General features: G+C 41.7%; 1 protein-coding gene across 25 annotated transcripts in view; it reads right to left on the reverse strand.

Moving 5' to 3' along the window:
* The window catches only part of RBFOX1 (RNA binding fox-1 homolog 1), a 2,180,200-nt gene that overhangs the window by 595,328 nt on the left and 1,558,752 nt on the right, over nucleotides 1-26,120 (reverse strand). For 24 of the 25 annotated variants that reach the window (XM_067706699.1, XM_067706702.1, XM_067706687.1 and 21 more), the window contains one exon: nucleotides 22,327-22,368. The exons of the other annotated variant lie outside the window; for it this stretch is intronic. In XM_067706699.1, coding sequence (XP_067562800.1) covers nucleotides 22,327-22,368 — 42 coding nt within the window. The remainder of the gene's footprint in view (nucleotides 1-22,326; nucleotides 22,369-26,120) is intronic. 25 annotated transcript variants of the gene reach the window in all.

Below are 26,120 nucleotides of genomic sequence, written 5' to 3' on the forward strand. Positions count from 1 at the left end.
TCTGCCTGTGCAGAACATCTCATATGAAGCAGATGAATGTTGCTTTCATTGTGTTCCCTGCCCCCAGTGTCCATCCCCAAGCTTCTTCTAGGAGTACACGCTGGTCTTCCTTAGGATACCTTCCCTGAACAACCCACAGTGTGCATGGCCCAGTTGGGGCTGAGCCAGATGCAGCAGCGGGCAAGGGACACTGGACTTGGCCAATGAACACAGGCAGCCCCTGGCCGTAGGTGTTGGTGTAGAGATGGGAAGGGGAGTCAGCCAGTCTGGTTTGGTCCTCCATCTGACCTATGTAATCTCGAGTATGTTAGAGAACCTGCTAGCCATCAGTAATAAAATGGGGAAGATAATCCCCACATCACTGAACATAAGGCTTAATGAGATAACAAAAGTCAAATCATGAGCATGCCACATAGCACAGTGTAAGCGCTCAATAAACTGCATGCGTTAGGATTCATGCTAACATAAAAATAATCATTATATTAATTTTTATATTCAAGGGAACTCAACGGATACCCCTCTAGCCTGTGAGCTCCTTGAAGACATCACTTGAATGTGAACATTGTCTTTTTATTTCTATATTTCTAGTATTTGACACATTGTGGGATGCTTAGGAAACATATGTTGGGCAGATAAACAAATGATGTAATCTCTATTTTTAAAATGTGATCCTGTTCTCATCTCTTCCCCCTATTTCTCTTCATTTTCTCTATAGATACATTTGTTTGCTATAAACAACGTAAATAATGTGATGATTTAGAATTCTGATCACTCCCTGTTCCCTGCGTGCTGCTGCCCAAGGAGTGGTCTGAAGCTCTCTGGAACTTAGACAGCTGGGTCCCCAGGCAGATATTCCTGTTCCCTAAGGACTAATGATAGCCAAGCATCTCAGGTGGCAGAAACTTATGCTGCGAGGCTCCTGCTGCTGTGACTGTGGCACTGTGTGGCAGAAACATACAAGAACAGAGAACTCGGGTTGTTTGGCCTGAGGCAACCCAGCACCACAGGCTCCTTGGTGGGGCTGATGGCGGACTCCAGGAGGGCTCATGCCAAGGAGTACTTCCCAGAACTTCTGCTGCCAGTGTCCTTGTCCCCATGGTGAGACACAGCTGCCCCCTGCCTCTGCAGGAGACCTTCCAACACTAGCAGCCATTGATGATCATTGCCAAGATCCATTAAATCATTAAAGGTTACAGAAAGGACTACCACATAAAGAATACGTTGAGGCTTCCCTGGTGGCGCAGTGATTAAGAATCCACCTGCCAACGCAGGGGACACAGGTTAGTGCCCTGGTCTGGGAAGATCCCACATGCCGCGGAGCAACTAAGCCCATTCACCACAACTACTGAAGCCCGCGTGCCTAGAGCCTGTGCTCCGCGACAAGAGGAGCCACCGCAATAAGAAGCCTACGCACCGCAACTAGAGGAAGCCCGTGTGCAGCAACAAAGACCCAACACAGCCAAAAATAAATAAATAAATTTATTTATTTAAAAAAAAAAAAGAACAGAGAACTCTGATGTGATGGGTTGAATTGCGCCCCTCCCCACAAAAGATACCTTACTATCCCAGTGCCCAGTATCTCAGAATGGGACCTTATTTAGAAACAGGATCTTTACAGAGATAATCAAGTTAGAAAGAAGTTAGTAGAATGGACCCTAATCCAATATGACTGGTGTTACTTTTCAAAAGAGACAATTTGGACACAGAAACAGACAGGCACAGTGGGAAAATGACATGAAGACATAGCAAGAAGATGGTCATCCAACTGGAGTGATGCATCTCCAAGCCAAGGGATGCCAAAGATTGGGCACACATTATACCAGCAGCTAGCAGAGGCAAAGACAGGTTCTCCCCTAGAAACTTCAGCGGAAGATGGCCCTGCTGACACCTTGATTTGACTTCTAGCTCCAGAACTGTGAGACAACAAATACGTTGATGGAGGCCACCCAGTTTTGGTATGTTGTTAAGGCTGCCCTAGGAAATGAACATACTGACTCTATGGAGTCTGAAGCTCTTTTTAACAAGAATGTCCATGTGGTTGGTTATAAACAGAGGAAAAAGCCATGTCACAAAGCCAAACCATACCTGGGTTAGGTCACTTCACAAGGTGATTCCTAAACCAGTTTCAGTGATACCGTAAAACCCTGTGTAGTGGACCCGGGGTGCTTTGACAATTCAGTGCTCCTCCCCCATTTTTCTGCATGAAAGCTATGACTGATGAAATCCAAATAGCATGACGATGTGAAAGCAGGAAGAGCAGAGTCACCAACATTCTGCATGAGTCCAGGGGAAAGGTATTAAGTGGTACAGATAGGTACAGGCAGAAAAATCTCAAAAGATGCTTGCCTTTCTTAGCAGTGACAGTGGTAATACTATTGCAACTATGGGAGCCAGAGTAACTCAGCCCTTGTGGTCACCTTCTCACTACTGGGATTCATGAGTTGAGCAAATACTTTGCCTCCTCAGTAAAAGCACAATTTCAAGTTTCATAAAAGGGATGCAAAGTGGGTAATGGACTGGGAGAAATTGTAGCTAGAAGCACCTTTCAAAAATACATTTTGTTTATATTAAAACCTCATTGAAGTATCAGTTTAAAAGAAAGCTGCTAACAGGGCAAGTTTAATATGACTAACACTCCCACAACCTCAGAACATTCCATTTCCACCCACCCAAGAGATGTAATTTTAAAAACATTTTAATGTCACTAATATGGTAAGATGCTACTAATACGGTACAAATTATAGCAAGAAGACACAAACACAGTACTGAGTATTTGCCTAGCAACTCAGTAGCGAATATGATCCTTGCACTAATATGATGACAGGTTGAAAATACTTGCAATCCTCTTCACTGTCTCCCCATTAGTCCGTGTTGATGATGTTACAAACGGCGCAGTTATTCACAGATTAGTTAATCTTTGAGACTTTTCATCCTTGATGCTAATAAATGTGCTGACTTTGCCGCCTCTAGGAAGCTAAAATTCTCATTTTTTCTTTCTCAAGAAAACTCATCATGTAAAACTCATTGCAATTTGCAAAGCAACGTTGACATCGGTCAGTTAAACATGGGGTCAGTTAAACATCAGCTATTGACCTGATGGTACCCTGCCCTCCAATGCCATGATCTCCCCTCATGGATTGTTTGAAGGAGGACTAGCCTGACTGCAGTGCCATGCGTGCTGCTGGGAAGCTGCTTGCTCACAGTTATCATTCCCCCAGAGCTAAAACTTGAAGAGATTTCTGGGCAGAAAATTGTAGGTGCACCAGAAGTCTGTACAAGGAAAATCTCTAGGATCTAATCCACGAAAATGGCCCTGCTCCAAGAAATCAGACTGATGTCTCTCCCACCCCACATACCCACACCTGCTAACAGCTCATCCTTCCAAGCTGTTCTAGGAATGCAATGTTAGCAAATTGTTAGAAAGTAAGTGTTTAACTAACCAGAAGCCTGTTCTGTGGTATCAAGAGAGGTGACATTACTTAAGCTGTACAAGGACCTACGTCATTATCCCTTGGGCTCATGAGAGGTATATAAGTGGGCTTATCAACCATGACATTGGAATGGGAATTTACAGTGGTGAATCCAGAATATGTATCAACTGTTACAAGTGAGTATTTTGGTTGGCAACGGGAAAGTGGCATTTCGAATTGTTTACACTCCCTCTGCGTTGTTCATTCTACTGCAAACATTTAAAGAAATTCAGGTATTTGCAGGGAGTCACACAGTTGATGCATTTGAGTGAAACTGGGAGGGTATATGACATCGGTTTACTGGCATATCTTATTTATTTTTAACAGACCATGTGATTCTTCTTGGTCTATGTTTTATTTTTCCATTTTTAACAAACATTTGGGTAAAGGCAATTTTTCCTTTCTACTTAACTCTGCAAATAATGAAAACAGCACATGTGTGACAATAAATAGCAAATGACAAACTATAGTATTCATGTTACCTAAATAAAGCAATGGTTCTCATCTTCAAAAACTTGTTTCCATGTAAGCCCAAAAGTTCATGGATTTTTATTTATTTAAAAATTTGTCTTTTAAAGAGAAGCTAGAAATCTGGATATTTACGTGAAACCTCCAGATTTTTAAAATACTGGCAAGTATTTAAGTATTTCTTTTTCAATCATTATGTGTACTAGAAAAGTGTCCCAAAGCAACACAACAGCCAAAAGTTTTCCACTTCATGACCCTCTTCTAGAGTTCTTTGGCAACCTTTGGTGCTCTACTTTTTGAAATGTTCACTAAAACTAATAACTGTGAGCATTTGAAGACCTTGGTCATCACCAAGCAATGAAGCACTTTTACTGCTGGTGTCCAAGAGAGGGGTTATGTTGCAAGGGTTCCCACTATTTTAGCCAGTACCAACTACTCCCTGTATATGAAGATCACTGCAGTCTTCACTTATACACCATAACAAGACTATCTATCTGTAGTGAGATCCGCCCCCCAGCTTCAGTCCCATTAGTCATACACTTCCAATAATGTTGACACTAGATCTTGACCACCATAGAGTTTGCCATATGCTCCCTCCTCATTTTGATGAATCTCTTGGCCTTTTCTCTCTTCTAAAATTCTCTCTTTGACTTCCCTTTTATGCTGCTATCAATGAGTCCGTCTTCTACCTCTCCCCAGTTTTCATTCCCGTAAGTCTGCATAATGTTTCACTGGGGGATGGCTTTATGGGTCTTAGTCATCTATACTCAGATTGCACAATAGACAAATAGAAATCTTCTTTCCAAAAGCAGGTGCACTCTGTGTATCTTTGCTTTTGAGCAGTTTCTTTATGATGTCCTGGATATGTTATTTCTTTGTATTTAGATGGCTTATATTACTTTCCTATACTCTCAGGATTTATAGGTTGATGTTTTCACCATAGTTGGAAAGATTTTGGTCATTAATCTTCAAATATTTTTCTGTCCCATTTTCTCTCTCTCCTCTATTTGGAACTCCAATTATATGTATTTAAATGTTTGATATTTCCCACAGCTCACTGAGGATTTGTTCAATTCTTTTTTAATATTTTTTCCTCTCTCTGTTCCTCGACACTATTATTCTATTCTACCTTAAAGTTTACTGATTTCTTTATTCAGCATTCTAATCTGCTCTTTACAGTTCAGATATTATACAGCTCAGTTCTAGAATTCAATTTAGTTCCTTTTTATACTTTTCACTCCACTCCTGAGATTCCCATCAGTGAACTCACTGTGTCCATCTTTTTCTTTAAATCCTTCAATATGTATAATAGTTATTTTCAGAATAACTTATCTACTAATCTAAACATTTGATTCACCTTGTAGTCACTTTCTATTGACTATTTTTTCTCCTAATCAGGGGTCAGAAATAAATATTTTATGCACTGTGGGCTTTCTGGTCTCTGATAAAACTACTCGACTCTACCACTGCAGCACAAAAGTAGCCAAAGGCAACATGTAAACAAACAGAAATGGCTGTATCCCAATGAAACTTTATTTATAAAAGCTGGTGGCTGTATAGGAATGCAAGAGATTTCTGTGCATTAATTTTGTATCCTGCTACTTTATCAAATTCATTGATTAGCTCTAGTAGTTTTCTGGTAGCATCTTTAGGATGCTCTATGTATAGTATTATGTCATCTGCAAACAGTGACAGTTTTACTTCTTCTTTTCCGATTTGGATTCCTTTTATTTCTTCTTCTTTTCTGATTGCTTTGGCTAATACACTAATGATGGAAAATCTGAAAGAGAAATTAAGGAAACACTCCCACTTACCATTGCAACAAAAAGGATGAAATACCTAGGACTAAATCTACCTAAGGAGACAAAAGACCTATATGCAGAAAACTGTAAGACACTGATGAAAGAAATCAAGGATGATACAAACAGATGGAGAGGTACACCATGTTCTTGGATTGGAAGACTCAACATTGTGAAAATGACTATACTACCCAAAGCAATCTACAGATACAATGCAATCCCTATCAAACTACCAATGGCATTTTTCACAGTACTAGAACAAAAAAATTTTACAGTTTGTATGGAAACGCAAAAGACCCCGAATAGCCAAAGCAATCTTGAGAAAGAAAAAAGGAGCTGGAGGAATCAGGCTCCCAGACTTCAGACTATACTACAAAGCTACAGTAATCAAGACAGCATGGTACTGCAACAAAAACAGAAATATAGATCAATGGAACAGGATAGAAAGCCCAGAGATAAACCCATGCACATCTGGTCACCTTATCTTTGACAAAGGAGGCAAGAATATACAATGGAGAAAACACAGCCTCTTCGTTAAGTGGTGCTGGGAAAACTGGACAGCTACATGTAAAAGAATGAAATTAGAACACTCCCTAACACCATACACAAAAATAAACTCAAAATGGGTTAAACACCTAAATGTAAGGCCAGACACTATAAAACTCTTAGAGGAAAACATAGGCAGAACACTCTATGACATAAATCACAGCAAGATCCTTTTTGACCCACCTCCTAGAGAAATGGAAATAAAAACAAAAATAAACAAATGAGACCTAAGGAAACTTAAAAGCTTTTGCACAGCAAAGAAAACCATAGACAAGATGAAAAGACCACGCTCGGAATGGGAGAAAATACTTGTAAATGAAGCAACTGACAAAGGATTAATCTCCAAAATATACAAACAGCTCATGCAGCTCAGTATCAAGAAAACAAATAACCCAATCCAAAAATGGGCAGAAGAACTAAACAGACATTTCTCCAAAGAAGACATACAGATTGCCAACAAACACATGAAAAGATGCTCAACATCATTAATCATTAGAGAAATGCAAATCAAAACTACAATGAGGTATCACCTTACATGGGTCAGAATGGCCATCATCAAATAATCTACAAACAATAAATGCTGGAGAGGGTGTGGAGAAAAGGGAACCCTCCTACACTGTGGTGGGAATGTAAATTGATACAGCCACTATGGAGAACAGTATGGAGGTTCCTTAAAAAACTAAAAATAGAACTACCATATGACCCAGCAATCCCACTATTGGGCATATACCCTAAGAAAACCATAATTCAAACAGAGACATGTACCACAATGTTCACTGCAGCACGATTTACAATAGCTAGGACATAGAAACAACCTAAGTGTCCACTGACAGATGAATGGATAATGAAGATGTGGCACATATACACAATGGAATATTACTCAGCCATAAAAAGAAATGAAACTGAGTTATTTGTAGTGAGGTGGATGGACCGAGAATCTGTCATACAGAGTGAAGTAAGTCAGAAAGAGAAAAACCAATACCATACGCTAACACATACATACGGAATCTAAAAGAAAAAAAAAGTTCTGAAGAACCTAGGGGCAGGACAGGAATAAGGACGCAGACATAGAGAATGGACATGGGAAGGGAGAAGGGTAAGCTGGGACGAAGTGAGAGAGTGGTATGGACATATATACACTACCAAATGTAAAACAGATAGCTAGTGGGAAGCAGCCGCATAGCACGGGGAGATCAGCTCAGTGCTTTGTGACCACCTAGAGGGGTGGGATAGGGAGGGTGGGAGGGAGACGCAAGAGGGAGGGGATATGGGGATATAAGTAGATGTATAGCTGATTCACTTTATTATACAGCAGAAACTAATACAACAATGAAAAGCAATTATACTCCAATAAAGATGTTAAAAAAAAAAAAAAGCTGGTGGCTGTCCCACAGGCTGTAGTTTGCCAATCCCTGACTTAGATAATTGTTCGATTTTTTCTCTTCTACACATAACTAGTGTAGTTTTTGTTTGATGGTGGACATTTTAACTGACACATTTTAGGGGGTCTGAATTATGTTTTCTATCCTTTAAATTACAGTTCAGATTTTTTTTCTGGAAGCACTTAAATAATTGGTATATGCTCTTGACCCCTTCAAGTTCATTTTTATGATTTGTTAGGGCAAGTCTACTTTGGATTTGTATATAGTCCTAAGGCACAGCTCTTACTACAGGGCTGGGATTGGCTAACATTTTCAAAAAGGACGAGATAACGAAAATTTTAGGCTTTGCAGATGACATGCAATCTCAGTCACCTATTCTTACTTTTTAACCCTTTAAAAACATTTAGAAAATATTCTTAGACCATGGGCTATGCAAAAACAATCCACATGCCAGATTTGGCCTGTGAGGCATAGTTAGCTGACCCCTGCTCTAAGACATGCTCCTTACCCCTAAAGGATGATCTTTCTGGAGTCTCAGCTGAATGCCCATAGCACCCAGTATCTCCATCCGGGCCTCATTACTGTAGTTACTCCTCTCTGCTAGGTCTCTTGGAGCCTGGCCCTACACGTACATGGTTTAGCCTTCAGCCAAGGAAGTGGGGCGTGAGACTTCTGTCTCCTACACAGCTCTGCCCTCTCCAGTGTCCTGCTCGATGAATTTCAGCCACGTTGTCATTCCCAACTCTTGTTCTCTGTCTCTTTAGCTCAGGGAACTTTCTGCCCTCTACTTGGGCTCCACTTCCCTGAAGCTATGGCTGAGATATTTCCCCCAGGCCAAGGGCTGGGTCAAGCAGGAGCTTCATCTCACATGTATCTATTCTCTTAAGGGTCAGAACTCTATGCTACCTAGAGCCCAATGTCTGAAAACTTGTATTTCATATATTTTGCCCAGTTTTAAAGTTATTACAGAAGAAATCATTGTTTCACGGCCAAAATCAGAGGATCCCCTCGTACACTATGATATCTAGTTCTAGGGCAGCTCTCTGGGTTATACGTTATCATTTGGGTGAAATTAGGTACTGGTCCTCATACTCCTTTCACTACATTAATAATAAAAAGTAATATTCAACTAGTATTTTCAAACATTTATTTAGTTCCTATTATGTTATAGGCATTACAGAACAGAGCAGTAAGCAAGATGAACTCCAGGGGATTACACATAAAGGTAGCAGGACTGTAGGAAAGAGAAACCGCAAATAAGTAAACAGATAAATACATTAGACAATTACAGATTATAGGTAAGTGTAAAGGAGGTGATAAGCATGGTGACCAAAAAAACAGTAAGAGTAGCATTAATTAAGCTTTTGAAGGGTCATCCTGTCCCCAAAGAGTAAATGGAATGTTGAGTGATCGTAATTAGTTGTCCAAACCAGAACTTTAGTGGGAAGGATGGAAGTACTTTTCATAATCACACCAGAACAACAGTTGTAACTGGGACTGTTCCAGGAAACCCAAAATATATATTCACCCTGAAAGGGAACAAGAACTGGAAAGCAGGTCAACTTCTTTGAAAGCTCTGGGGGTAATCTGGATGAGAAATCATGGTGGCCTCAAAATATGTTTGTGAAAATGGATTTGGAGAGGAAATGACAGATTTGAGAGACAGTATGCATCTCAAATCTAAAGGAGGTTGTAGAGGTGAGGAAGATGTAGGAGTCAAGAGTGACACCTTGGTTTTTTGGCCCCAGCAAATGAATCCAAATCTCTTACAAGGAGACAGAAGAAGCAAAAAAACCAGATCGATGGATATTTGTGGAAAAGAGAGATGATGAGTGTGGATTTGGGTATATTGAGTTTAAGATGTTTAGGTAAATTTAAGTTGAAATAAACAGCAGTCTTTTGGTTATTAAAACCCAGAACTCAGGCAAGATTTCAAAGCTAGGGGAGGGGGGATATCCTTTAAAAGATCTGTCCCAGTCTCGGCATCTAGGATGAGGAATAACGTCCTCCTCTGAGCTCTCATAGCACCTCATTTCGTACCTACCAAATAGCATTTGCTTCTGTCTTGCTTTACCATTACTTATGTCCACATTTCATACTTTCTAGAAGACTGCATAGCCCTTAAAGGCAGGATACCTACTTATTTTGCCTTAAACGTAAGACAGCTACTTTCCTGGTGGTGTATATAGCAGATGCTCAATAGAAGCTTTTAGAATAATGTCATTGCTCTATGATGCTAAAGAACCAACAGTTCTTAGAATGGCAGCTTTAGGGTAGCAGCAGAGAACCCAAGCTTGTGTAGAACCTATGGTGTGTTAAACCACATGGGACTTACATTTTCATGCTCAGGGTGAGGATGTGCCCATGAAGGGCTAGCCTGCTTATGAGGAGTTCATTTCTCTTAATGGCAAATGTAGCCAGAGGAAAATGTGACAACATGTACTAAAGACTCTCCAAATTCAGACCTGAGTCCTGCTCGCTGGTTCATGAACCCTCCCAACCACAGTCTTTTCAACTCTGTTTTTTGTTGACCTTAATCAATTTGGTGTCTGTAGAGTTAGGTTCCAATTTCCCAATCTGCACCACCTGAGTAGCTGAGGGGAGAAAACGGCTAAGTCTCAAATTTTTAGTTTGAGGCAACTTTGGGGAAATATTCTGAGCGTGATGCTCTTGGCTATTTAGAAAATTATGCTTCCTAGGGCTGTATTCCCAAATCGCTTTATGCAAAGGGAGATGGCTCTACTTTAGAATATTTAGGAGCAAATAAGCAAAACCAGGTTAATCAAAACCACTTAAACTTTAACTCAGTTATCTTGAAAACCATCCTAGGTTTAATTCAGACATCTAAAACATGCCTTTGGCTTAAATGTGTCAAACCATAAATGCAATAAAGATCAAGGGTGTACAACCACCGAGAATAACACTGTAAAAATTGCCAAAAATATTTAATCTCTAAGTTATTCTCAGCAGTATACTCTGTGAGTGTTCATACCCATGTATGCATGCGCTGCATCTTAGACAGAGAAGCTTTCAGAAATCACGACTCCAAGCTTTCCTATCCAGGAAGCTTTCTATATTCTTAACCTCAACCTGTAAATTAGAAATCACAATGGAGCAAACTGTAGCAGCAAATGCTTTGGTCTCCTCACGTGCCAGAAGGACATTGTCCTGTCAAAATCAAGGGCCCCAATTACCCTGTCAGCTCAACGCAAGTTGCCCAACTGTTGGGAAATGTAATATGAATGAAAGATCAAGCTGCGGTTGCTTTAGAATCTACTCAGTAATCCAAGACTTCCTTCAAGAATAGCAGTGACGTGTCTATCTGAGGTGTTGTACACTCAGGTAACACAGAAGGAGGCTAGGAGCCTAGGAAATAACCTTTGCCCTCCTGGAGAGTGCTTTTTTTCATATCTAATTTTAAATCACATATCAATAGGGCACAAAGATCAGAGGTACCCAAACACATCAGAATCAACTATACCATTTTGGGTTTGTTGAGTAGTAATGTCTTGGACCCTCACAGGACATGTGTATGAATCTGCCATGGTTCCCAGAACACAATGCCACAGCCTAGGTGACTTAAACACTAGAGATTCATTTTTTCACAGTTCTGGGGGCCAAGAGACTGAGATCGACGTGTCAGCCAGGTGGGTTTCTTCTGAGGCCTATTCTCTTGACTAGAAGATGGCCATCTTCTCCCTGTGTCTTCATATGGTCTTCCCTCTGTGTGTGTCTGTGTTCTAATCTCTTCTTCTCATAAGGACACAGGTCATATTGGATTAGGGCTCATCCATATGACCTCATTTTAACTCAATTACCTCTTTAAAGGCCCTGTCTCCAAATACTGTCACCTTCTGAGGAACTAGGGGTTGGGACTTCAACATATGAATTTGAGTGGACACGTCCATAATGACATGATAATTTAGTATCTCTAGGGTGAGGCTATGACATCAAAATGTTTTACCAACTAAGTTTGAGAAAAATGGCACTTTAAAAAAAATTTATTGGAGTATAGTTGATTTATAAAGTTGTCTTAGTTTCTGCTGTATAGCAAAGTGAATCAGTTATACATATACATATATCCACTCTTCTTTTTTTTGCATTATTTTACCATATAGGTCATTACAGAGTATTGAGTAGAGTTCCCTGTGCTATAGGTCTTTATTAGTTATCTATTTTATATATAGTAGTGTGTATATGTCAGTCCCAATCTCCCAACTTATCCCTCCCCCCAATAGCACTTTTAATTAATATTCTAGGTGGCCTTTGGAGTGTACTCTGAGAAGCATTAACTAAGTGGCATGTGATGACCTCAGATCACCCTTTCTTTATCTGCAGGGATCTGGTTAACTCCTTGTGACTGAAAGAGAGAATATCTTACTTGTGCAGAGAAGGAAAGGGCTCTGACATGCCTCCCAGGCTCACGGTGACTCAACAGAATGAACAAATGTAGATAAAACATCTAGCCCTGTGTATGACATAAACCAGTAGTTTCCTGCCCTTGGCCTGCCAATTCCAAAAGGTAGTGCCGATCCACAGAGGCATCAGGGAAGCATTTTGAAAAACGATACAAGAGTTGGCTTTTAACAAATCTTTAACCAAACTCTTGGCTCTGCAGTTCTCCCAAGTTTAGCATATTTCCCCCATGTATGACTAAAGATTCTTTGATCACAGGCAGAAGGAATGAGATCTGACCAACTTTAGCAGAAAAAGAGATCAGCATAAGGATATGAGATAGCTCCAGGGAGGGCTGGATAAACAGCCTTAAATATAAAAAGAGGAACCAGTGTGGATCTAGAAGGCTAGCCCTAGGAATTGTCTCCTCACTCAGACTTCCCAGGATATCAGCACTGAAATGAATCAACTCCAGCTTGTTATCATATTTTTCCCCTATTGTTTATCACTGCATTCAGCATCTGGCATGGTTTAAATGAGCATGTTCCCCTAAAATTCATATACTGAAATCTTAATGCCCAATGTGATCGTATTGGGAGGTGGGGCCTTTGGAAGATGATTAGGTCATGAGGGTGGGGCCCCCATGAATGGAATTAGTGCCCTCATAAAAGAGACCCCAGAGAGATCCCTTGCTCCTTCCACTATGTGAGGATATAATGACAAGTCTACCCCTCACCAAATATGCTGGCACCCTGCCCTCGAACTTCCAGCCTCCACAATTTATGAGAAATAAATTTCTGTTGTTGATAAGCCACCCCGTCTATGGTATTTTGTTATAACAGCCTGAATGGACTAAGACCACATCAAAGTCTCAGGAGGGAGAATCCCATTGACCTGCCTTGGCCGTATCTACATCCCTTGGCTTGTTTATGGCCTCTCCAAGAATGAACACACGAGGGAAGATAACTAACCCCAAAAGGACAACAGAATGCTGCTCCCTGAGGGTAGGGATGTTTGCTGCCTACCAACAATAAACAAGCATGTGTCCACTACACCTGCTATGTACCTGCAAACATGCACAGTCTGAACAGGGGCTCTCTTGGGCCATGAAGGAGTGTAGGAGATCTTGTTGTCTGAATGCAACTTGCCTCTTTCTGCCCCCAAGTTGAGGAAACTACACAATGCCTTATTTATCTGCTTCATGCCCCATTCCCCTTCCCTAGCAAGGCTTTTTTTTTTTTTTTTTTTCCTTCTGGAATGGTATTTAGATCCCAGAAGAACACAGCAGGAGGATAAGTCCTCACTGAGGCATCAGTCATAGAAATGAGGAGTGCCGATGACAAATTGAAATGTCAGCATTATTAGCAGTTCTGCTTGGAAGCTGTTTGATACTAATTTAATGATAAAACAAGAAATAGGACAGATTTGCCCTGGAAAGGGGGATGCTGACTTGGGAAAATGGGCTAAAAATAAAGCAAGGGAAAGGGAGAATAAATATTAGGCCAAGTGTCCTAAATGCAATAACTTTGGAGTCTTCCCCAGAGGAAGCATTGAAATGCCTGGGGAGACGCAAAGGAGGATAGGTGGATTAGCATGCACGTGAGTTCCAGTATCCAGCATCTAAGATGTAGGGAGGGCTACCTGTACATCTCTTTATGTAACCGTGCTGCACGATGAAGTTGGGGGAATTAATATCTGTTAACTAGTTGGCTGGTTTCATGATCCATTCCCTTCAAGCTCATCCATTAATGGCCTTGTGAATGTTGGGCAACCCATGAGATCTGTGAGGAAGAGTGTGCAATGCAAGGTCTTGTGAAGACAACATTCTTTTAAACATTTTTTAATGTATTTATGAGTTTCTTATTTTAGTAGGAAAGCTGCCCTTAGAGATTTTTCTGGTGGTCTGAGTTTCTGTTGATTCTGTAAGTAGAAAGCTAACTACTTTGGGATAAACTCCCTTTGGTTGGGGAAAATCACTAAGATGGGACCACTAGTTTTGTAAGATTAAAGGAGGCATCAATCTCTTTTTCTTTTTTCTTTTTTTTTTTGTCTTGTGTGTGTGCGCCCGAATGTACATGGTACCTGCAAAGAACTAGGCAGGGGTGTTGATGGCGAGTCCTCTAAGTACCATTCACAGTGGATTTCTGTTACTTCCTGAGTATTCAGCAAAGCTTTGCGAATGACCAAAGCCTGACTTTAGCAGAGTTTTTGTCATATTAACACAGAGGACAAGGTTCATGCCTCCAGAGAACTGGTTCTGAAGACAGAACAATCTAGACAAGTTACTAGATATTTCTTAAGAGAATGTTCTGGAGCAGCTGAACAACAGTCTGCAGAGACTAAGCCCCCTGATATATACGTGGACAATGTCACCTTCAATGTGGAGTTCCAGAACTTACTTGTTGGGGGATCCTGAGAAAAAGGATAAATTTGTTCTTCCGTTCTATACTGCTGGGTTGACACATAAAAATAAGCATAATTTTATTTTGTGTTTCAGGGCCTTATATCAGCTCTCTAAACTGTAGAAGCCATCTCACTTGGGAATAGGACAAGGTAGTTCATTGGAAGCCTCTGAAAGGAAGGAATCACTTTTAAAGTGATACGGAGGTTTCTTAAATCTTTCTCTTTAATGTAAAATATATTAATGTGCATTAATTTGTTGATCTTTGATGTGAGTCTAAGGCCTTTTCTTTGAGTGTTGATTGAAATTCCTCATCATCTTTCCCACACAAACTTCATCCACTTTTCACAGTCTCCAGTAGAAGTCAGCCAACTGTGGCCCAGGGGCCAAACGTGGCCCACCACTTGTTCTTATAAATAAAGTTTTATTAGAACACAGCCTTGCACATTCATTTTGTCTATGGCTGTTTAAGTGCAACAAAGGCAACGTTGAACAGTTGAAGTAGAAACTACATGGCTGTGAAGCCTAAAATAGTCATTATCTGGCCCTTTACAGAAAAAGTTTGCCAACCTCTGATCTATACTATCAGTTTTGGTTTTGTTTAATGTAGAGGAAGAATTCCAAGATGCATCTGAAAGATTCTGAGTGCAGAATCTCTCCGGATTTCTGAGGGTTCTTTTTTTGCTAACATGTTACCATCCTCTCACTCATAGCTAATCCAAAAAATTTCTGAGCCTTGTTTTCACAGAATGTTTCCAAAGCATTAACTTAGTTTTCAGAGAAACAGCTCTTTTTCTTATTGTACTCATTTTTCACCAGTTTACATAATATTCCACTAAATAATGTAATTACAATAACAAGTGCAGCTGGCAGAAGCAGGTCTGGGAATAAATACAACTGACTCTTGACAAGCAGACACCTTGACGAGTGAAGAGAAAGGTAAGTTTGCACAAAGCAGTCACTTCACAGGATGCACAGGCATCTGTCAATATGTTTTATAAAGGGACTGGATGGTGTGTGTTAATCTGGCAGGTTTGATAAGTGGAGGCCGATTAGGTAAGTTTTTTCCATCCATGTCCCTTTACAAAGCATCTCTCATTTCAGGAATTTACCAGTTTCCCATGTACCAGTTTGTCATGGTTATTTGACAAATGCTCATCTTCTCCACGAGCCTGTAAGGTTTAGGAGAATGGGAACAGAGCAGGTTTTGGTATACCATTCTGTCTCCACTCCTTGGCACAGTGACTGGCATATGGTCTGTGATCAAAAAACACTTCTCAAATAAATAACCGAATGGAAGCAGGCACTCTTACAATGTGCCAGCCTAAAACTGTAATACAAAGACCATGAATCTTGTGAGGTCATATCAAGGCGTAGGGGGCTAACATTTCCTTCCCTGTTGTCCTAAGATCCATTGAGGAAGGGCTGGGCTTTAGCAGGGTTGGGGGAAGAGAGGCAGGGGAAAGGTAGCTCTGATTCTGATAGCTCACTTGCCCAGGTGGTTGGGAAGTTCCATTCTCAGATACCCAGATGAAGGCAATGGGTTTAAGCCAAGAGGATCATTAGCAATTTGCCTTCTGCAATCCATACCACTCTTGTATCTAGCAGAAACTTGCTTCTAACTGGCAAATTAAATATTGATAATACAGATCTGCTCTACAACGTCTTTCACAAGGCTGGCACCATAATTTCAGTGTTTCTAAAACTTCAGTCATTTGCATTCCAGTGTCATGTTTTTGTCATAACTGCAGGCAATCTGTAACATTATGTAGTTAATATTTATCTTTAAAGCAACTCATTTTTAACCTAAATAGATGTACTTGCCGAGGAAACTTCGTGTTGCCACTGCAAACGGAAGACCAGTATCAGTAGTCATAAGTTAATGGAAAAAAATTAATACCTAACATTGTTAAGAACCTTTTCTATACCAGACACCGTTCTAAGACACTAATGCACCTCATTTGCATTCATTATTTTAATCGTTGTTTGCTTGCACACACACATACACACACACAACTTATTAAATGCGTGCAGTTAGTATCTCCATTAAAAAGGGAGGAATTGGAGGCACAGAAGATTTAAGTAACGTGCACAAGTACTAAATTGCAGAGTCTAGATTTTTATCTCAGTAGGCCTAGCTCCAGGCCCCTACTTCTTAACTACTATATTTTGCAAACAGTGTTTTCAAAGTCTAAATAGATGCTTTGGCTGCTGCAGGCTTTAAGCCTGAGGCACGCTCCATTTCTGTTAAAAAGAGAGCTTAGAAATTGGTAGAGACTTGTTAAAGATACTTTCATTTAAACTGAGAGTTTCTCATTGACATAAAAAGGATTGGGAGAGAATTGAAAAGGGAATAACTTTCTAAGTGATTCACCCTTTCCTATTGACTTGATGTTCACCACCTGCAGGCTGTATCACACCGGTTAGGTGTCTTGCATTTTGGGAAACGCTGAGCTACAAGTGGGATATAGCACACCCATATTCCAGGATCCTTTGCTCAGCTCTGGTCTCCAAGTTTGGAGAGTATAGTGGACATTCTTGGGGATATTTTCTTGCTGGCAATGGCTCTCTTCCTCTGATTATCCAGTCCTCCCCCAATAGTTGGCCCTGGGTGCCTAGGTTTATTTATCCTGCTTCCCTTAACATAGCTGATTGGACCAGAGTGAGCAACTGACCCAGGGATGGGCCCATCAGACTCCTTTTCCAGGGAATCTGTAATCAGGATTCATTAAGTTAGTCCCTCTTCCTGCGGGAATGAATGCAGCATAAATCTTAGGGGCTGGAAAGTGCCATGTGCATAAAGAAGGCAAAGAGAGCCTTTAAAAAGCAAAACAGAACAGGGTGGACACACAGGGATAAACAAAGAGAAAAGGTAGGAAAAGGCTGCCTGAGTTCCAACAGCTTTCAGATTCTAAGCTCTGGTCCTTGAGAGACCTGGTTGTGTGACTTTTCTGCTTAGGCTGGCCCAAATCCGTCTCTATCATTTGCTAACCAAGTGAGAGGCAGCTTTCTTCCGAAGACACCACCACGCCATCAGCTAAGGAAACTGCCCTCTGAATTATTTTTTAGTGTGTGGGTAGGGGTGGGGACAGATAGACCCTGATTGTCTGTATTTTCTGGCCTGCTATTCCTAGTGGGAAGAGGAATGAGAACCACCGGGGAGAGTGCCATATCAACGACCGAGAACATTGCTGATGATGAGGCATACATTTTTTTGGGAACTACTTTATGGAAGTCATTTAATCCAATCAACAATCCTCTGAGAAAGTCTCCCCATTTTGCACATAGGGGAACCCAAGCCTTGAGAGACACAAACCTAAGCCCATAACTAGAGCTGCTAGACCACCCCTAACCACTCCTCACACTATGCTGCCTCTTACGGTATCCATCTGCCATATTACTGATAAGGATTTCGGTCCACAGACAGATTCTGACACACCTAGGAGCCAAGCCTTTGCCTGCCTGGTAGTGCTCTGACAGTTTGTGAAACAGCCCCCAAATCCAACATCTGATAGCCACAGCACACAAGATCCCTTTGTAACCAAATATTTTATATGAATGCAAATAAAAGTGATCATTTGATCTCTTGCCCCATGACCATACAATCTTTCCAGTTGGGAGACTGATGAGGGAGACAGACAGGTACTCAGGTCATGTGATTTCTCTCTTAGTTGTTTATTTGTCCATTTGTTGGTTTCAGGTGCCGGACAGGTAAATGCTGATGGTGGGTTATGCTAAATGCACAGCTGGCACTGTTGGCAGCAACCCTGGGACAAGCTGGTAAATGCAGCCCTTAGTGTCAGGAGCACTTCTAACGTACAGATTTCATGGTGAGCTCTTGTGGACCACCTCCCCAAGGGAATCTAGCAACATTTTGAAATATAAGCTAGGAGAAGGCTTAGCCTATTCTAGACTGACAAAATTTAGGACGGAGGAATGAACAGGTTTTCCATTCTGTCGTTTGCTCATTGGCAACGTAAGTAATTCCAATAGTCTTCTGAGAAGGGTGAGTCATCATTAGGAGTGACTGGCTGGTGCCCTTCTCTTGGGACGAGTGGGGGCCAGAAAGCTCATGGATGGTGGTATCTCTGGGGCTGAGCCATGTCCTAGAGTGAAGTCTTCTGTCTGCTGCTGACACCTGATGCTAAGGGAAAATTAGCAAAAATGGCATCCAGGATGGTTCCAAAGAACATAAGGCAAAATACAAAGAGTGTGCCAAGCTGGATAGAAAAGTCGGTTAGGATGGGGAGAGGTGATCCCTGAGAAACGAAGTGGGCAGAGAAAGCATCTATTTCAGATTCCACCAGCCAGAGCTGAGGCACTTGCTGAGGCTGTATATGTAGTTCCTGCAGTCTTATATGCGGATGAAAGGGAGCAATTAAAGGAGTTGACAGGAAACCAACACCATGAGTGACACAAAGGACCCATGTGGATTCGTTTCATGGCCGACTCTATTGGGAAACTCCACCAAAGACATTCTCCTTTTCCTCCTGATTAAGCAAATCCTATTTTCTTGCAGTGACCATGTACCTGTCCCTGGGGATGGATCATGGTTGCTGTGGCCAATAACTAAGATCCCAGGTCACTCTGGTAGTGATTGGTGTAGAGATTGGTCAATGAGATGAAAGAGAATGTCTGCAGAGAAGGCTTCTGGGAATGATTTTCCTCCAATCAAACGCAAAAGCTCTGAGAAAAATGCTCCTCTTCCCTTTCCCTCCTGATTAGAATGTTGTCTTGAGAACAAGTGATGCTTCTTCTTCCTCTTGGAAGAAGGAAAGAAAGACCAAGACAGGCACAAAGATTCCAAACCACTGCCTGATACCCCAAACCCACTGAATCAACCCTGAAACTAGGAGGTGATCAAATATTTTTAGCTTTTAAATAATGCTTAGCTTTCCTATAACTTGTAGACAGTAACATTCTAACTGAAAAAAAAAAAAAACTGATATAATTTTCAAAGTGTTTCTCAGGGTGTGTTCTGCATCCCCAAATGTTCTGTGATCAAATGCGTTTGCAAAAAATTGTGTATTACTGCCATCTCTCTGTTTTTCACTTTTGTGTATTAAAGGTTCTGAGAAGTACTGCAATTAAATAAGTTTGACTTTCTTTAACATTGCATTTCCTAAAATGAACTAGGCAGAGAATATTTTTAAGACTTTGTAATATCTTTTAGAATAAGTACCTCACAGAGTCCATTTTGGAAAAATTAATTTAGAATTTGTGAGAAAAAGAAGGAGAGCAGAGGAGAGGATTTTGGATGTGCCAAGCCCTACACGTGTCCACACGCATAAAACATGGATGAGCAGCTCTATCTTTCTGCATTATCTGCTGTTTCCAGGAGGCCAAGAAAAAGGGGTACATTGTATAGCCATCCACTTGTCTCCCTGAAATCTGACAACATAACAGAATGTGAGGGAATATAAACTTGGCAACATGGTCGTGGTCCAATCATCCTGGAGAGCAAACCTGGAAATGCAGTCTGCTGTATTTAAAACATGTTTTAAGAAGTGTGGCTGCCAGGCGGACACTCTTCAACGATGTTGGTAAGTAAACAACTATCTAATTTTCTCCCACTGTCTCTTTTTCTAAGAAAAAAAAAATAGTGCATTTCATTGAAATAGGCAGGTATTTCAGATGAGAACCGGGTTTCTTTGGGAACCCCCCAAAACTATGTCTCCCTAAAAAAAAAAAAAAAGCCATCACCTTCATCAAGGAAGTTTTCTTTTCAGGTAGTAGGAGGGCAGAGAATAAACACAAGACAGGAATAAAAGGAGGGGAGGGACCAGGTAGGGAGGAAAAGAAAGAGAAAGAAAACAGAAAAGGAGAAGATGGTGAAAATATCCATAGGTGAGACACAGCTGTCAAAGATGAGCCAGAGTCTAATAATGTTAGGTGTCTCCCAGGAGGGAACTGGATACCTAAGATTCAAATAGGAAGGGGAATCTTCACTGCATTCCCTTGGGCATCATTTAAATTTCGAACCACATAAATGTGTATTGCATCGATTGAAATGTATCTATCGATTCAAAACATAAATTACTTTAAAATGTAAAAACAGGCTACAACAGCAACAACAAAGCTACAGTCCATGATATTAGGGATGGTCTTATACGGACTATTGAAGCCCCATGTTAAACTATATGACCCATCGTATCAAATCACGTTAAACTATATGACCCATCGTATCAAATCACAGCTTGAATTTACTTAACAGAGTGGGGGGGGGTCCATTCTCATTCCTAAACCACACCCCTGTTGACAATGTCTCCATCAGTGTGAAATAATAAACCCCTCAGACTGCACACAAGCTCTTCATTACCTCCTGTGTCCTTAATTTGCCAGGCGAGTCTCATTTGCCGAAGAGATTTCAATTTTATCTTAATTCTGAGGAATGTATCAGGGCCTTCCGGAGACAAGCAGCACACATTCCTCTTTATCTAGCTCTGACCTAGTTCTGGCCACATCGTCCCCATCCAAACAGGAAGAGAAATCTGAAGTTGCAATACATTATTTACTAGGATGAACCAGTAATTCAGACCGAGGGAAAAGCAATAAGAGACCTCAGGAAAGCTTAAAACATCTTGAAGGCTATTTCATGAAGGAGTCACAACTAATGCAGGCACAGGTACTTAGGAGTGAAGTGGGGAGAGATGAGAGAGGGCCGTGCTGGGATACCACATACAATACATATGCATAAACGAAGAAGGAAGCCTCAACCCACTAGTTCTCGGTTCCGCACAACTAGATTTTGTTGTTTGTTTTACATAAGCATTTAACACACCTGATGCCAAAAGCCATTGGAAAATGGAAATAATCTGCAAATCACTGTCATCTCGAGACTGGCATGAAGTAAAGGCTCTGAAAAGTTTGCATAAATGATATTAGAAACGTTTAATAAACTATGCGGATGTATTAAATCTCTTTGAGCACAAGGGTCCCTCAACCCCAAACCTGACTGTTATGATTTTAAAAGTAGCAGAATCCTTTAGTTTTTTATAACAACATGGAGACACGACTATAAGGCACCCTGTCCGGTAAAAATTGCCAATTTCCATCAGTGACATTAAAGGCAGGCCAGTTATGACTTCACATTTATCCATCCAAAACATGATGCTTTTTAAAAAAAAAATACAAATGGCGGCGGCGGCAGGGAGGCAATCCAGATATTTCTTAAAATACCATATCCATGCCAAGAAGGATCTCAACCAACCGTGACACCTTCACAGCAGAATGAAGCCACCAAGCTGCAGTTATAAGCAAACGGTTCTCTCCTCATCTAGGCAACACTGTTTACATCTAATGTACTTCAGCACTGAGAGAGTTTTGTTTTTAGGAAGGTAAATAACACGTGAGGTTTAAAATTCTGTCTCCTTCCCCTAGATACACAAACGCCACTAAAACTAAGAGGTCTGTGAAGGGCTCAAATTCTCCTAGAAAATGCCCTTGACTTACTAGTGGATCACCCAACCCAGTTAACAGCAAGAGAGCATTTGAGCCACTCAGCAAAGAGACTGGTACTCACATTAAAAAAGCAGCAAGGCATCCTTCTCACCTTTGTTATTACTTAGACCTCGTGTCGTACATAAAAAGAGTACAATGATGTCAAACAACTTCCAGAAGAGAAGTATTTATTGCTGAATCTAAATCAAAAAATCCATATCTACTATAATGGCACTTCAAAAGAAGATATACTGTATTTACCAGCTCAATCAATACTAAATTAGCTGGGATAAATATTTTCAACTCAACCAGTCTTAAGATGAAGCCTGCTATTTAGAACCCTGCGTCTGGGGAGAGACAGGGAAATTTTTGCTTATCACACAGAAATGAGAACCAGGAAGTATTTTACAAGCAGACACACCTACCCTTAGCTGCTCTCTTTCACAATTCATCTGTTGTCTTGAAACCTACAAAGAAAAGAAAAAGAGGCGGGGGAAGTCAGAAGGTTCTGCATGAAAACAGCATGAAAGAAAATGGAAAATTACTTCTAATCACTTGGCTCAAAGCAGACCCAGAATTAATTAATTATGTATTTAATGTTTTCTTTAGGTCCAAATAGCCTCTGCTTCTCTTGGAGTTTCAACTGTGTGATCTAGAAACACAACTAAGATGAGCCAGAGTCTGGAAGGTGGGTGAGGAGGGGATGCAGTAGAGGGTGTGGGAGGTAAAAGCTGCCCAGGGGGAAGGCTTCCCTCTTGCCCTGTCTAACAGGTGCAGGCATTCTTCCCAGAAGGCCCACTCAAAATAGTTAAGAATAAACACTGGACATTACACAGCATCTTCGCCGATGCTAGCGTCCAACAGTATCACCTACACGCCTTGGCAAATGCGTTGCATTGTATGGTCCAGTTCTAATCAGATAGCAGTATGCCTCCATAGGACTGTGTTGGGGAGAATTCTCAGGTCAGTGCTTATATCAGAGAAAGAAACTCTGATCAAGTTGTGATATCTCCCACAAGCTCAAAAAGAAAAATAGATTAGTGATACTTATGCCATGCATTGATTATCCTTGCCCTATCAAAATGTGCTTCTTAAAATCAAGGATGAGTCTTTAGAATGACCATATAATTTACTGTCCGAACAGGAAAAAAAAATATGTGAGTTAAAGGAGTGGGTGGGATAGTAGGAATGATTACACCGGGCACAGCAGATGCAAAGTGGGAGTGACAAGGCAAACTGGGACCTGTGGTCACTCTACCTCCACGAGGACTAGCTGACTCCACCTTCAACTCAAACAGCTAAGCCAAAATGAAATTTAGGTCTGCATTCACAACTTATTCTGTGTATTTCTAGCATTTTTTTCACCAGTGAGGTAACCCCTGACTCTTAGCACCTGACAAATATATTGCGAGTTTTTGAAACTTACACTAAAGGAGAAGGCTGAGGAACTGACTTTTGATGTATATTTTATGTATTTTATACTGAAGGTTTCTTTTTTACTTTCTCTAAAACAAAAATAGGTATCATTATTTAGGATACAACGGAGCCCCTAATCTATAAATCAGTGCTTTGCTGTGCCCTTTAATCCAGAAATATCACCTCTAAGAATAGCTCTTAAGAAACAGAGTTAAACACAAATGTTTATTTATGTATCAATTAACTGCAGCATTATTTATTTAAAAACTATAAATATTACAATATATAATAGAAAAATTAAAAGTAAATTATAGTACATTGATTGGATGGCAAAATGTGCGGCATTTAGAACCACTGTCTTGAAAAACAGAAATGGGAAATGCTTAAAAGGCACTATTTAGTCTCTAATAAAAGTAACTACAAAAGTGCACAAATGTTATGATTCTGATTTTGTGTTAAAAATACAGTGAAATTGGGGCTTCCCTGGTGGCGCAGTGGTTGAGAATCTGCCTGCTAATGCAGGAGACACGGGTTCGCGCCCTGGTCTGGGAAGATCCTACATGCCGCGGAGCAACTAGGCCCGTGAGCCACAACTACTGAGCCTGCGCGTCTGGAGCCTGTGCTCAGCAACAAGAGAGGCCGCGATAGTGAGAGGCCCACGCATCGCGATGAAGAGTGGGCCCTGCTTGCCACAACTAGAGAAAGCCCTCGCACAGAAACGAAGACCCAGCACTGCCCAAAATAAATAATTAAGTTTTAAAAAATATATACAGTGAAACTGATCATTAAAGAAAAGGAAGAAAGATAAAAGAAAAGAAAGAGGAAAGGACTGGGAGGAGATATTCCAAAATATTAAAAAGGAAATGGATACAATTCTATATATATATAAAACACACACACACATACACACACACACACGGAAGTGAGTTATACACTTCAAATAGGTGGCTTTATGGTATGTGAAGTGTATATGGTACGTAGAGTTTATATCTCCATAAACTGTTAAAAAAATAAAGTGGGAATAGGCTTCCGGGAAGATGGCGGAAGAAGCGGAGATCACCTTCCTCCCCACAGATACACCAGAAATACATCTACACGTGGAACAACTCCTACAGAACACCTACTGAACGCTGGCAGAACACCTCAGACCTCCCAAAAGGCAAGAAACCCCCCACGTACCTGGGTAGGGCAAAAGAAAAAAGAATAAACAGAGACAAAAGGATACGGACGGGACCTGCACCAGTGGGAGGGAGCTGTGAAGGAGGAAAAGTTTCCACACACTAGGAAGCCCCTTCGCGGGCAGAGACTGCGGGTGGCGGAGGTGGGGAGCTTCGGAGCCACAGAGGAGAGCGTGGCAACAGGGGTGGGGAGGGCAAAGCGGAGAGATTCCCACACAGAGAATTAGGGCCGACCGGCACTCACCAGGCCGAGAGGCTTGTCTGCTCACCTGCCGGGGAGGGCGGGGCTGGGAGCTGAGGCTCGGGCTTCTGTCGGAGCGCAGGGAGAGGGCTGGGCCTGGCGGCATGAACACAGCCTGCAGGGGGTTGGTGAGCCACGGCTGGCCGGGAGGGAGTCCGGGAAAAGGTCTAGAGCTGCTGAAGAGGCAAGAGACTTTTTCTTCCCTCTTTGTTTTCTGGTGCGCGAGGAGAGGGGATTAAGAGCGCTGCTTAAAAGGAGCTCCAGAGACGGGCGCGAGCCGCGGCTAAAAGCGCGGGCCCCAGAGACAGGCATGAGACGCTAAGTCCGCTGCTGTCGCCACCAAGAAGCCTGTGTGCGAGCACAGGCCAGTATCCACACCCCCCTTCTGGGGAGCCTGTGCAGCCCGCCACTGCCGGGGTCCCGGGATCCAGGGACAAGTCCCCCGGGAGAACGCACGGCACGCCTCGGGCTGGTGCAACGTCACGCGGCGCGCCTCGGGCTGGTGCAACGTCACGCGGCGCGCCTCGGGCTGGTGCAACGTCACTCCGGCCTTCGCCGCCGCAGGCCCGCCCCGCACTGCATGCCCCTCCCTCCCCGCAGCCTGAGTGAGCCAGAGCCCCCGAATCAGCGGCTCCTTTAACCCCGTCCTGTCTGAGCGAAGAACAGACGCCCTCCGGCGACCTACACTCAGAGGTGGGGCCAAATCCAAAGCTGAGCCCCTGGTAGCTGTGAGAACAAAGAAGAGAAAGGGAAATCTCTCCCAGCAGCCTCAGAAGCAGCGGATTAAAGCTCCACAATCAACTGGATGTACCCTGTATCTGTGGAATACCTGAATATACAACGAATCATCCCATATTGAAGAGGTGGACTTGAGAGCAAGATTTATGATTTTTTCCCCTTTTCCTCTTTTTGTGAGTGTGTATGTGTATGCTTCTGTGTGAGATTTTGTCTGTATAGATTTGCTTCCACCATTTGTCCTATGGTTCTATCCGTCCGTTTTTTTTTTGTTTTTAAAACTTTTTTTTCTTTTTCTCTTAATAATTGGTTTTTATTTTAATAACTTTATTATATTTTATATTACTTTATTGTATTGTATTTTATCTTCTTTCTTTTTTCCTTCCTTCCCTCCTTCCTTCCTCCCTCCCTCCCTCCCTCCTTTCTTTCTTTCTTTCTACTTCTACTAATTCTTTCTTTCTACTTTTTCTCCCTTTTATTCTGAGCCGTGTGGATGAAAGGCTCTTGGTGCTGCAGCCAGGAGTCAGTGCTGGGCCTCTGAGGTGGGAGAGCCAACCTCAGCACACTGGTCCACAAGAGACCTCCCAGCTCCACATAATATCAAATGGCGAAAATCTCCCAGAGATCTCCATCTCAACACCAGCACCCA

Source organism: Pseudorca crassidens, chromosome 15 (assembly GCF_039906515.1).
Source record: "Pseudorca crassidens isolate mPseCra1 chromosome 15, mPseCra1.hap1, whole genome shotgun sequence".
NCBI classification, from domain to species: Eukaryota; Metazoa; Chordata; class Mammalia; order Artiodactyla; family Delphinidae; genus Pseudorca; species Pseudorca crassidens.